At 26.9% G+C, this 13,135-nt stretch overlaps 3 protein-coding genes across 5 annotated transcripts; 2 read left to right on the top strand and 1 right to left on the bottom strand.

The window, feature by feature from the left end:
- Nucleotides 1-102: 102 nt before the first annotated feature.
- LOC107164788 (3'-5' exoribonuclease 1-like) lies at nt 103-4,677 on the top strand. 3 transcript variants are annotated; one of them, XM_015512740.2, is made up of 7 exons: nt 103-338; nt 673-1,024; nt 1,557-1,695; nt 2,872-3,021; nt 3,125-3,214; nt 4,134-4,325; nt 4,399-4,677. In XM_015512740.2, exons 2-7 carry the CDS (start codon nt 687-689, stop codon nt 4,507-4,509), a joined length of 1,020 nt encoding a protein of 339 aa, XP_015368226.1. In that variant the 5' UTR covers nt 103-338; nt 673-686; the 3' UTR covers nt 4,510-4,677. The 3 variants fall into 3 exon arrangements, with proteins under 3 accessions (XP_015368226.1, XP_015368224.1, XP_015368225.1); XM_015512738.2 differs by having other exon boundaries at nt 103-566; XM_015512739.2 differs by having other exon boundaries at nt 103-570.
- A 1,268-nt stretch (nt 4,678-5,945) lies between these two features.
- On the top strand, nt 5,946-10,688 carry Ost48 (dolichyl-diphosphooligosaccharide--protein glycosyltransferase non-catalytic subunit Ost48). The gene is made up of 8 exons (XM_015512748.2): nt 5,946-6,297; nt 7,121-7,285; nt 7,347-7,483; nt 9,288-9,476; nt 9,550-9,681; nt 9,772-9,930; nt 10,000-10,230; nt 10,311-10,688. The coding sequence occupies exons 1-8, from the start codon at nt 6,159-6,161 to the stop codon at nt 10,461-10,463; spliced, it is 1,305 nt and encodes a 434-aa protein (XP_015368234.1). The 5' UTR covers nt 5,946-6,158; the 3' UTR covers nt 10,464-10,688.
- A 36-nt stretch (nt 10,689-10,724) lies between these two features.
- On the bottom strand, nt 10,725-11,898 carry LOC107164795 (uncharacterized). Its single transcript, XM_015512749.2, has 4 exons — nt 11,745-11,898; nt 11,247-11,617; nt 11,042-11,177; nt 10,725-10,979 (listed from the first exon to the last, which is right to left on the bottom strand). Exons 2-4 carry the CDS (start codon nt 11,595-11,597, stop codon nt 10,852-10,854), a joined length of 615 nt encoding a protein of 204 aa, XP_015368235.1. The 5' UTR covers nt 11,598-11,617; nt 11,745-11,898; the 3' UTR covers nt 10,725-10,851.
- Nucleotides 11,899-13,135: the final 1,237 nt, after the last annotated feature.

Here is a 13,135-nt window from a genome sequence, read left to right as displayed (position 1 = left end):
AGAGCGCACCTGGCGGCCACAGGCAAAACCGGTTTTGTTACGTAAATTTGGTGCGCTCTTATTTGGTACAAGGTATAGTCATTTTGACATTTCGGTTCCACTAATATTGCTTTGAGACCAGTCCATTATAATCATAGTCCGTGGTCTATCATGGTATCGAGACTGTTTTGTGTTGCTAGTTTGCTACAGTAAAGTTGGTACTTATTTTTTTATTTTTTTAAATTTATATTTCTTATCTCACTAACCTTATCACTCCGGGAGATGAGGAGAACCCTCTCGTTACCAGTCCAGAGTCCTGTTTACTTTGGTCTGTGATTCTGTCACTTCTGCTGAAGTCAGTAAGTTCATTGGTATTAAAGATAAGGTATTAAAATCATTGGCCCTATAGACATTAGATAAGTTTTATTCTATTTACCATCGCAATAGTGCCATTTTGTTAAATGTAGAGTTCTGTTTAAGTATTCAGTTTTCATTTTAGTTTGGTTTAAAAATCTAAAAATTATAATTTTATTTTAATGTATATCTATTAGACAATTAAATTTTGTCTCATACTATATAAAAGTAAAGTAGGTATATCAAATTTGAATTTATTTATTTACATTTTGTTACCATGAATCTGAATGTACATATTTTAATATACCATTATTTTTTTTTAATGTAATGCTAATTTAGGTTAGTCAGTAAAAATGTCAAATAGTGACAGCCATATTGATTCTGACAGCGAAGAGTTTGACTGTGATAATCGTAGGATACCTCTTGAACATTTACCCATGTTCCAACGATTGGCATCGGTTAATGGCAAAATAAACCGCATGAAAAGACGCCAATTGATAAATATAATGAACAATAAGAAGCTCAATACTGATGGTGAAATAGATGTTTTGAAAAAACGTTTAAAAAATCACTATAGGATGCAAGCACTTATCAAAGCTAAGATCTGTGAATCTGAGGCAACGTACTTTCCATATTTTGTTGTCATTGATATTGAAGCAACATGTACTGAAAATAATCCCGCTGATTACAAGTATGTTTATACATGATACCTAAATAATTTCTTTTTTGCAAAAATATATTTGACTTTCAAAAATTGTAACTTAATTATATACCCAGATAGGTAGTAATATTAAATTAAATTAAAGTAAATTACTTTTAGCATATAAAAATATTATGTTATTCCTTACCAATAACTTTTTCTTTGTTGTTAAAATTAAATAAGTATATATTAAACTGATTATAATCATAATTTATATCTATTTGTCATTCTTTTTTTCATTTTATTATTCCTTGAAGAAGTTATAAACTTGTCTTATAAAATTATTATTGCTTTTTAAATTAATTTAAGTTCATTATGAATGAATAAACAGTTTTTTATTAAATAGGCTATAGACATATTCATAGTACTTTTAAATTACATAGCAAAATTATTAAATGTTAGTAAATTTAATTAAAATATTAAATTTATATTATAATTTCTGCTTAAATAATAAAATAAAATTGATGATTATGATTTTGTATAAATTGTATGTCACATACCTATTTTTGTATTGTTATTTTAGGTTTGAAATCATAGAATTTCCAGCTGTATTGGTTGATGCTAAAAAACGGAAAATAGTTGATCATTTTCAGGCATTTGTAAAACCATCAATCAATCCAAAATTATCTGAATTTTGCATTAAATTAACTGGTATAACTCAAGTAAGGTTATTTTTAAAATTGTGTTTACCTAATTCTTAGAAAAATATTGGCTCCAGAAGAAAATTAGTCTAGGTAGTAAATAAAATAGCATCCATATTCAATTTTTTTTTTAAATATCCGTTATAAATTTTAAGGTGAAAAGTGCTTTAAACATTTTCACTTTTTTTCCCATTTGAAGCCGAACCAAAAAGTGTTTTATTCAAAATCATGGTAACTATCTTCATTAAAAGTTTAAAATTCTTTTTTTTTTAAGTAATTTTTATCACTGTATTTAATGTTTAAGTTATGCTTCCTTCCTAATCCTTTTTAAGAGGACGCTACACTTGCATATGTTGTCTCCGTCTTACAAGTGCGTAACATAGCAAATTTTATGCTCAGCAGATCACGTTTAGCTCCGTTAGTTTAAAATTTAGAGTAAATTGACCTCTTACAAAAATTAAAGATAACATTATTATCGAGGGCATGACGTAGGCTTTTTATTTTATTTTAATTTTAAAGTGAGTTATGTGTATTTTAAAATTGTAAATTGTTTGTATATCTTAAAATACACATAACTCCCTTTAAAATTAAAATATAAAAGAAAGCCTACGTCATGCCCTCGATTATAATGTTACTTTAATTTTTGTAAGAGGTCAATTTTCTCTAAATTTTAAACTGACGGAGCTAATGGTGATCTGCTGAGCATAAAATTTGCTATGTTACGCACTTGTAAGACGTAGACAATGTATGCGGGTGTAACGTCCTCTTAAGTTAACTACCTATTGTTTTATTTATACTATATTGTTATTTACTATTGGGGCTTTTTATATTTTTATATTACACTATTGCATATACATGTATCATAATATCTTAAACTCTAATAACATAATAGTATAAAGTAAGTTAAAACAAAAATTAAATTTGCACAATCATTTAACAACTTTGATACTAACCACAATGAATAAGGTTACTTATTATTAATATAGACTGCTCTTAAATATAACAATTTAAATTATATAATAAAAATATTTTTTGACTTTATTTTTAAATTATTCGTAACTACTATATATATTTTTTTAATAGTTCTTAGACAAGGTCCATTGTTCAGTGTCCCTTCCTTAAACCATATTTATAATTCATAAATTGTCTTTGTAGATTTGAATACTTTGATTTTTAATTTATAATTTTAATTACCAGGATCAAATTGATAAAGCTGATTCATTTGAAGTATGTTTGAAAAGATTTACTAAATGGTTAGAAGAACATGAACTTGGAATTAAACACAAATTTTCTATTGTCACTGATGGCCCATTTGATATGGCTCGGTTTCTTTATGGTCAATGTTTAGTAAGTTTTAATATTGTTTTTGATTAAATTATATGTAAAGAATTGTAAAATATTTTACTATCTATAAACTATTTTGTTTGGCTAATATTAAGACAATTTTTAGATGTCAGGGATTCCATATCCAAAATTTGCTACTAGATGGATTAATATAAGAAAAGTATTTAGATCATTTTATTTTACGAAACAAGTCAAGGTAATTTATTATATTATGCATATATTATATACTAATCAATTAAAAATATAAATAATAATATTATATATATATATGAGTAGTATACATAAAATAAGTTCCATTTAGTTTTACAAAATTGATTTTTTATTAAAAAAATAGTTAATATAACTGAGGTTTATCTACTTTTTTATGTAATCATTAGCTACCTCAGTATCTCAATGTATTTTAGCTACCTGAAAATAAGCTTTGATTTTTTTTTATGAAACTTTTTGCCTTCTTTTTACTCAGCTGTTTACTGCGTCAATAACTTTCTATCCATTTTGTTGATGTATTCCTTTAATTCCTCCATAGTTCCGACAACTTGTCCAAAGAGACTTAATCAGGATTTAATGTAAATGGAGTAAGTAATATATGTTGTTATGGGACCAAGTTCTATTGTGTAGGAGACACACACTAGGTCAAACACTTGATTTCATATTGCCTCAATATTTCACACAAAATCCTTTCATATTAAAATGTATCTGTTAAATGTTTCCCCCTTTAAGTAAAACAATCAATTAGAACTTTTTCTCAAAAAGCAGATGCTGATTTTTTGGTAGACTTCATAACTTTGAATTTTCTGCTGTTGGTGATGTGCTGTATCACCATTGCATTGCATTGGTTATTGTTTGTTTTTTGGGCTGTAAAGAGAAACCTAGCAATACGCAATACGCATTTTGTAACTCCTGATTGGAGTAAATTTATTCCATTAATTCTGGAATGTTCCAATTTTTTTGGCTGCACTCAGTTGTTGGGCCTTGTAATCTAGATGCAGCACAATACCTGATGAAGAACATTAAGTGTTCTTCTTCGACAATCACCCCTGACATTAGTTTATAAGCTACTAACTGTTTAAATATTTGTTCTTCTATATTATTAAAATAAACATTATTATTTACAGCATTCAGTTCTTTGCAATTTAAACGCAATGTTAACCTTTTTGGATATGAAATTTGAAGGCAACCCTCATTGTGGCCTCGATGATTCATTTAATATATCCAGGATATGTTTAAGATTACTTGAAGATGGAGCTTTTATAGATCAAAATGAACGTATTATTTCACTAAAAACCCCAACACCTTTTGGAAAAGATGTAATTATGATTTTTTCATATTTGTATTATTATCTATGTAATATATTGTAATAAATATTGAATTTTACCACAGGATCCATTGCCAGTAAGACCTGTACACAATATATTTTGTGATGGAATGCATAGTCATAATAAGTGGTTAGTTAAACGATTGAAAAATGTAGAGATAAATAAAGACATTTAACATTGATTAAATTCGCCAAAAACTCTTACAACTTTCAAATATTATGTTCCTTCCACTGTAAAAATGTTAGTTTTCTTTAATATGTCAATTTAATTGTGATCTTTGTTATAATAATGATTTTAACAAATTAAAATAAAATATTATCTTTTTAGCTATTATATTATATTATATTATAATATTGTTTTATTTTTTTTTGTATATTTATTTATTCAAAAATATCATAGGTAAAAGATTAATAAAACAAGCAAAACTAAAATTCATAAAATTAATTATTACTTAATATTTTTTATTATATACCTGTTATTTGTTATTTTTGTTACATAAGATTTTTTACTATTACAAAAAAAAATATCCTGTTTATTAGTTATTTTAATATTTCTAATCTTATTTTGATGATAATATAACTTATATTTTTTATAATTTTTGTAAAATTGATAACAGGAAATGGTTTTACTTTTTGTAATAATTATAGTAATAGTAGTTAGCAAAACGTATATACAAACTTGTTTGAATTTTTGACTATTATGCACTTTATCACCCCATGAAAATTTTTCATATTTTTTTTACTATTTAACATTTTCCAAACAGAATTTTTCGGCCAAAGTTAAGTTTTAAGTTATAGCATTTGGAAGTTTCTGATTATGTGTAAACGCAATGCTATGTTAATCACACATTTTGCTATTATTTTAATTTTTTTTCTTAAAACTTATGTTTATTAATTAGTTAAGAAAGATAGTGCAATCAGAATTACTTGGTGCAATGACATTTTAATGGTGTATTATTATCTAATTTTCTTGATGATATTTTATCTAAAATTATACAATTATTAGGTAGGTATAGTTTTTATCCCTCCTCATAGGTTGACTTTTGGAGTTTGGGTGACAGAACCGACAGGCAAAGGATACTACAGTATATTATTCATTATATTACTTTAACTGGCCATCTAGTCTGCTCCCTAAACTTTAAGTTTTACCTATACCAATTTGAATATTTTATTTATTTTAAAACTGAAAAAATATGTACATTATAAATACATTTTGTATTAGGCTACACCAATCAAGCATTTACTCTCTAACCGGGCAACCATTACTCCCAAAAAGTAAAACCGCACTGAAAAAAATAATATCTTTGAAGTGTCGATCTTCCACTATAGTGAAAATTATTTTAGTTGAGTGATGTCTAGACGTCCAATACACGAGTACACCTGCAGTATCCAAAAAAATTAAATGAATAAATAACTGATATAAATAAAATGAAAATTTAGATTATTAAATTATTTTGGACTATTTGGAGTTACAACAGTTTTTACAATTTTTTATGTTGGCACACCTCATAATACGAATGTGTTGGCTCCCCTGTTCTATACCGGCATCGTGGCGTTCTGTGATACGCGTTATCGGTGGATTTGTTTTCAATCGTCACAATTCACAACTCACAACTGCTTACAATTTGACACTTTAAATTTAAAGTCAACTAACAGAGTATTGTAATACCTAATATTTTAATTTATTATACAAAATATATACGAATCCATCGCAAACGATGTTTTGTTTTATTAGTTAATAACTTTTTTTTGTTATCGATTACTATTTGTGTAAGAGTTATTCTCCACTCTTATTCTATTTGTTGAATAATTTTATTTTACAATAATGTTAATTAAATATTACGTGTGTTCAATATTAACGTTAAGCCTTGCTGCGTTCGCTAGTGCATCCAAAGAAACGCTGGTATTACTCAACAATTTGGTCATCAAAGAGACACATTCCATTTTATTTAACACCCTCAAAGGTAAAATTTAATTTTGTATAATTCAGTGGCTAGTAAGCTTTTTAATTCATTTGATAATGTGGCATTTATTTTTGTTATAAAACTCTTTACTTTGAAAAATGTTCCAGTGTCTTTCATTAGTTTCATCGTAAACTTCACTTAAGTATACACATAGTATTTGTGTTCTAATTAAATTATTAAATAAGATTAAGTACCTATATTTATATGTTTGAGTTTAGTGCAGCATTTGCTTAGTTTTATTAGGATGCTTAAAAAGTATTGAGTAAGCTTATAATTTGTTCCAATAAACTATTTGATTAATTTATTTTTTATCATAATTTTTTTTTAAATTACTTGATGGTTGATAGAATAGGTATATATGCTAAACATATAATTTACTCATTTAAAACTCAATATGGATGCTTTTTATCAATCCATAAGTAGATTAAGTAAATAAAAAACCTATTATGCTGTTGCGACTAGGAATGTTATAAACATTAAGTATCTATTATTAGCTTTAATTTTAAACATTTTCTTATTTGCTGGTAGAAAATTGCATAGTTTAAATTAAATAAATTGGATTAGCTTTTAACAGGTGAGCTTTAAATTTAAATCATTTAATTTTTAAAGGTTAATTATTAGGTTTTTCTTAATCCTACAAGATTCTAATTAGTAATTACTCATTAAACTATAATACTTCTAAGAATTGAAAGCAAAATTATTAAATCATATATTTGTACAATTTTCAGTGATAGAGATCCTGACCACTTTACTATATGTATTAAAATTATGTCCTAAAATAAAAATAAAATAATAATTATTGACATTTTGATTTGATCATTAGAAAGAGGATATCATCTAACTTTTAAATCGGCTGACGACCCTACATTAGTGCTTTCAAAGTACGGAAAATACTTTTATGAAAATTTAATAATTTTTGCACCAACTGTTCAAGAATTTGGTGGATCTCTCAACATTGAAACAATAACTCAATTCATTGATGATGGAGGTAAAACCTATTAATTATTGTGTGATTTTTCTCATAGAACAAGAATCTTTATTATTTATAGGCAATGTTTTGTTTACTGGTGGTGTGTCTACTGGTTCTGCTTTGAGAGAGTTGGCTGCTGAATGTGGTTTTGAAGTTACCGAAGAAAATTCATCCTTAATTGACCATTTGAATTATGATGCCAGTGATTCAGGAAAAGTAATTACAATTAGTACATAAAAATTAAAATATCATAATTAACCTAGATTTCAAGTAACCATAAATGTTTGATGCAAGCTTTAGTTGATTTTAAAACATGTCTGTCTATCATACAACTTAATTGGAAATATTTATTTTAAAACTGGGTTATTTGGTTGCCAACTAATTGAAGTCACATAAATTATTTATAAATGTTGATCTCAAAAGTTAGTTGAAATCTTTTGATATAAATAAAAGGTATACTTTCTGTAAAATCTGGTGAATAACTAGAAGTCTTTTTTTACCCATTACCAAAGTTATAAATTTGAACTTCAAGTTATTCCATCTATCAATTAAACACTAAAACCTGGTTTAGAACTTAAAACATTTGCATATTTAAAATATGAATTTTATTTAACATATTTTGGATATTTTACTGTAATGTTAATATTATATGGTTATATTTATTTTGCATATCCATTTATAATTAATATTGCTTTTTACTATTAATAAATAATTTTAATTGTTTAATATGCCCAAGCTTCTGTTTATAACCTTATGCAGTGATTTGAAACTATATTCTATTCAAAATAAGAAACTGCGACCAGCTACTGTGCATAAGCTTGGAAATATTACACTACAGGTTTACAAATAGTTGTCAAGGTGGTAACAAACAGGTGTTGCCTGGCCATTAGTGAAAAAAACTGGTCAGCGTTTAAGTTGTTAAAATAATGCTTTGATAATCAATTCAGTAGCTTTTCCAGTGGGAAATATCTAGTTGCTGCATTGGGGAGGTTAAAATTTAAAATTCCCAGTAGTTTTCAAAAGTTTCCAATTCAAAAGTTTATATTGTAATTTTCTATACTTGATAAAATTTTAAAAGTATTTAAAATTTTTATATCCTATAAATGTGAAAGTTTTTTGTTGAGTCGTAAAGCTGAAAATGTAATAATAAGTTCTCTATAAGTTAATATAATAACAGTTGGAAAATATTAAAAATACACAGTCACATTTTTATTTATAACTGTTTAAAGTTCTAATTTTGACAAAATGTATTAAATTGAAAGTTTTTAAATTATTTAGTTGTTAAAAATTTATAAAACATTTAAATTTTATAGCTAAAGATTGAAAATTTAAAACAAGATTTCACGTAAGTAGTTAATTTTGCAACAAACAAAATCTAAAAGCTATACAAACACAGTTTTTTTTATAGCTATTTTAAGTTCAAATTTGGATAAAATTACATATTAAAAACCATGAATAACAATTTTAGTTATATTGTTGTAATTTAATAATATTATTTGTGGATAATTGAAATTTTTTAGAGTTTACTTTATATTCTAATTATAATAGTTAATGTCGTTAATAACTTGTATAATATACTTTATATTATATTGTTTTTTTGAATGACTGAGTGAGTCTGTTACTTAATGAATCTGGTTTGGTTAATGTAGAATTTATTTTATACGTACCAATTTTTTTCTTTTTTTTAAAAATAATTTACAATATAATTTATATAGTAAAAAATATCCTAGACTGACATATTGTCTCCACTCAGAATTGTTTTTCATATACAATTATATTATATCATTGAATTAAAATATAATACCTTTCATTACAATAAAACTCGCGTGTAAGCTACTGTACATCATAGTGACATCCACTTACCTGCTTTTTTTTAGTGTATACTTTTGTTTTTATCAGCATATTACAGTATATTTAAATGATTTTGATACTTAAAGTCCCAAACCTTGATAATAATATACATAATACATATCAATCAATGATAAAAAAAATGTATTTTATATTATATTTATTTATATAGCATACTTTGGTAGTAACCAGTTCATCAAATCTAATTAAATCTGAAGAAATTGTTGGAAAAAGTAATGAAAATCCACTGTTATATGAAGGAACTACAGTCATTACAGATCCAAAAAATCCTTTAGTACTTCCTATTCTTCATGCTGAGTCCACTGCATATTCTTACAAAACAGACCTTCCTGTTAAAGATGTAAGTTGATTAAATAAAAATATGAGTTATTGACTATCATATTATATCAATAATAAATACCTATTGTTTCCAGTATTCATTAGGAACAGGCAAAGATTTATTACTAATTGCAGCTTTGCAAGCAAGAAATAATGCAAGAGTTGTATTTTCTGGTTCCTTGTACTTCTTTTCTGATGTTGCCTTTAGGACTTCTGTACAAAAAGTTGTAAGTTTTCGTTTCAGAAATATTTTGATTTAGTTTTCTAATGTCTTGACTTTTTTTTAAATATTACATTAAAATATAATACTGTATTAGGATGGAAAAACATATAATATTTCTGGAAACCAAGAAGTTGCTTCGAACATTGTTTTGTGGACATTAAAAGATAGAGGTATGATAAGAGTGAAGTCTGTAAATCATCATAAATTGGGCGAGTCGTCACCTCCACCATCTTACACAATTATGGATATGGCTGTAATATTCTTATATCAATAACAATGTGCATACGTTTTAAGTGATTCATTTTAATTTTGTTTTTCATAGGTATTTTTGGTAGAGTTGGAACGTTGGGAAAATGGTAAATGGATCCCTCATAATGCTAATGATGTTCAAGTAGAATTTGTACGCATAGATCCGTTCTGGCGTGGAAATCTTAATAATTTAAAAAATGGCAAGTATGAGTTTACATTTAAAATACCTGATACATATGGAGTTTATCAATTTAAAGTGGAATACAACCGTGTTGGATTTACTGCAATCAGAAGTTCAACCATGGTAACTAATATATTTATTTAATTAATCATTTACTATAAAATTATATTTATTTAATATTTAAACATTTTTATTACTTTTAGGTGTCTGTAATTCCATTGGAACATACTCAATATGAAAGATTTATCTTAAGTGCATATCCATATTACTCAAGTGCTTTTTCAATGATGTTTGGTGTGTTTATATTCAGTTTTGTCTTCCTTCATTATAGAGAAGATAAAGCAAAGGGAGAGTAATTCAGACTGTCTAATATTATATTGTGTAACATTACTCTTGATGGTAATAAGTTATTACTAATAACTGATAATAATATTATTCCAAAATTATTAGTCCAAATTATATTAATGTATTAATGAATAAATATGTAATTGTATCTACTTCAACTGAAAACAAAACCCTGCACTTAAGCACATACTGATTTAATTTTGTGATTTTTTTATTAAAACATCTTATACCAGTTATACCATTTGTTATTTTTTATGATAATTCTAAAAGAATTTAGTCTTCAACAACTTTTATATTTATTGAAATTAAGTTTACAATATTTGGGTATACTGACTCAGAAAAAATTGGCACATACTAGATAAAAATGTAAACATTTTTACTTAAGTACTAAACAAATCATTAATGGCGTCGCCTAATTATGTGAACTCTCTTTGAGTCCCCTATCAGTTCTTCATTTTTTTCAAATGAACTTTTTCTCATATTCTTAAATTGTGAAATGTTGCATTGAGGCATCTTTTTTGGATGATCTAAAATATTAAGAAAAATAGTTAAACCCTCAGTACCATTGTATTTTTTTTTAAATATTTACTCATGTGTTTTTGGGCAGATTCAGCCAATGACTCCCTTCGAGCATGTTTAGCTAAAGTTAAATCTGGTAGTGTTAGTCGTCTGGAATGGGTGTCAGCCTTTTCTTTTTGAATGATAGAATTTTCCCAGTCGTGGAGCTGAAAAATAATTCCTAATTCAGAACAAATTTAAATGAAACTTATTAATTGTGTCTGTTGAACTTTTACATTATGTCTCATATTGTATTTGATCTGCCAGAAGACAATGAATGGTAGAACTGATGACACAACAATTATCCACCAGTTGTTTGCAATTCTGGTAACCAAGTTTCTCAAGTCGTACCCAAATAAACGATATCTTTCATTGCTATAACTGCATTGTGACGTACAAGACCTTCCTACTTCATTGCCATTGGACTCCCATGACGGTGAAGTAGAACTGATTCTTTCGCGCGGTACATTCCCTGGCGGTCTGTTCACTTTTGCTGTTAGTGCTTGGATGTGCTCCTGGAAACATGAGCTACTCGCTATCAGCACAAACAAGCACACGACGAATGATTTCCCGACGTCGGTTTTCATTTCGCTGCGTCCGACGATCACTACTCATTAATAGAAAATAAAAATTTAACTTGCTGCGACGGCGATTGATGATTACAAAAGTCAATAATTAATACTACCAAAACATAATTATCTATTATTATTAATCGTGTGTTGTTTTTTACTCACCGTGATCACGTCGGAAGTTTCTAGTTTTCCCGGCGCGTTCCAATGCAAGTACGTAGTTTCTCTGAAGTGGCTCTTAAAATGTGTAGTATATTATATTGATTTTCGAATCCGTGTGCGTATAATGTTACAACCCCTCACTACCAGCCACTATCGTCGCACAGTTTAGGAAACGTGAAGCATCACTGAATGTCGGAATTCTACCTCCAAACGTATACGTTTTTTTTAAAAATTTTTTCCCAACATGCTATATTTATTATTTAACCAGGTGATGTGTTCTTGTAGTAAACATCGTTACTGCATTTTTTTTTTCGAACGATCGAACTTCACCGCAGCTCGCTTTGTCCATCATAAACGAACAGTAAACTATTTGCACTAACTACATTTATTAACATTAGATATAAGTATAGACTACAGAGTATGGGATCTAGGGCGTTGGGTTCGTGTACTCTAAAATCTAAAAATACTCGCATAAGACTAAGGTAAAAGGTTCGATATCATATTATAGTATCATACACACTTAACAAAGGATTTCTCACCATGTTTGTTTCTGTTAAATGTTATGAGAACGATAAGGGTAGGTATACGTCCTGTACGTGTTGTCAATTTACAAATGTACAACATAGTAAAAACTGCTATGAAAAAAGGACTTATCAAAGATATATCTAAGAAACAAAATTGTTAGCACATGAAAATGAGAAATATGATTGTGAAATATCGTTTTTATTTGTCGATATCGAAACTTAAAAATTCAAGTTTGAAATACAATACAAGCTAATGAATTTATAATAACTGTTTTCGTAAAAGTGATATATATATAAAAAAAAAAAATATTGTTTATCGATTTGCAATCTTAACTATCAGTACAGCCGGAGTGGTTAGGCAATACAGTTTTTGCTATGTTGTACATTAATATTGTGAGACAGAGACAACATTATGCGGTTGTAGTGTCCCCTTAACAACTTATTTTACTTATAACAATAATAATAATAGGTTTATTTTGCCAATATACATTTTTAGTGATACAGAAAGTAATATTACAAATTAAGAATAAATTATATTAATACCTACTATTGAAGTAATGAAATACCTACCTATTAGTTTTTTCGACAATTATAACTGTATTATTGGAGAGGTAGATTTATTAAGTATAGTACCTATAGGCTATAATATTATTTTAAGTTGTCGATTATATTGTCTTTCAAAGTAACATTAATTTTATACAAAAAAATTGAAATAAACATATGTAGGGATTTGATAATTATTATTGTCTTCATGCATTTCTTGAGGAACCGTAGTAGTCAATTCACTAAGCTAATAAATTTAATTTGAGTATTACCTATTAGTTCTGAGTGTACCTATACAAATGTCTACAAATGCATGCATAATTTTTT

The sequence above is a fragment of the Diuraphis noxia genome, unplaced genomic scaffold, assembly GCF_037042655.1.
Source record: "Diuraphis noxia isolate RWA-SAM2 unplaced genomic scaffold, SU_Dnox_SAM2 contig0002, whole genome shotgun sequence".
Classification (NCBI taxonomy): domain Eukaryota; kingdom Metazoa; phylum Arthropoda; class Insecta; order Hemiptera; family Aphididae; genus Diuraphis; species Diuraphis noxia.
The sequence above is the reverse complement of the archived record's forward strand: the minus strand, read 5'-3'. Positions and strand labels throughout refer to the sequence as shown.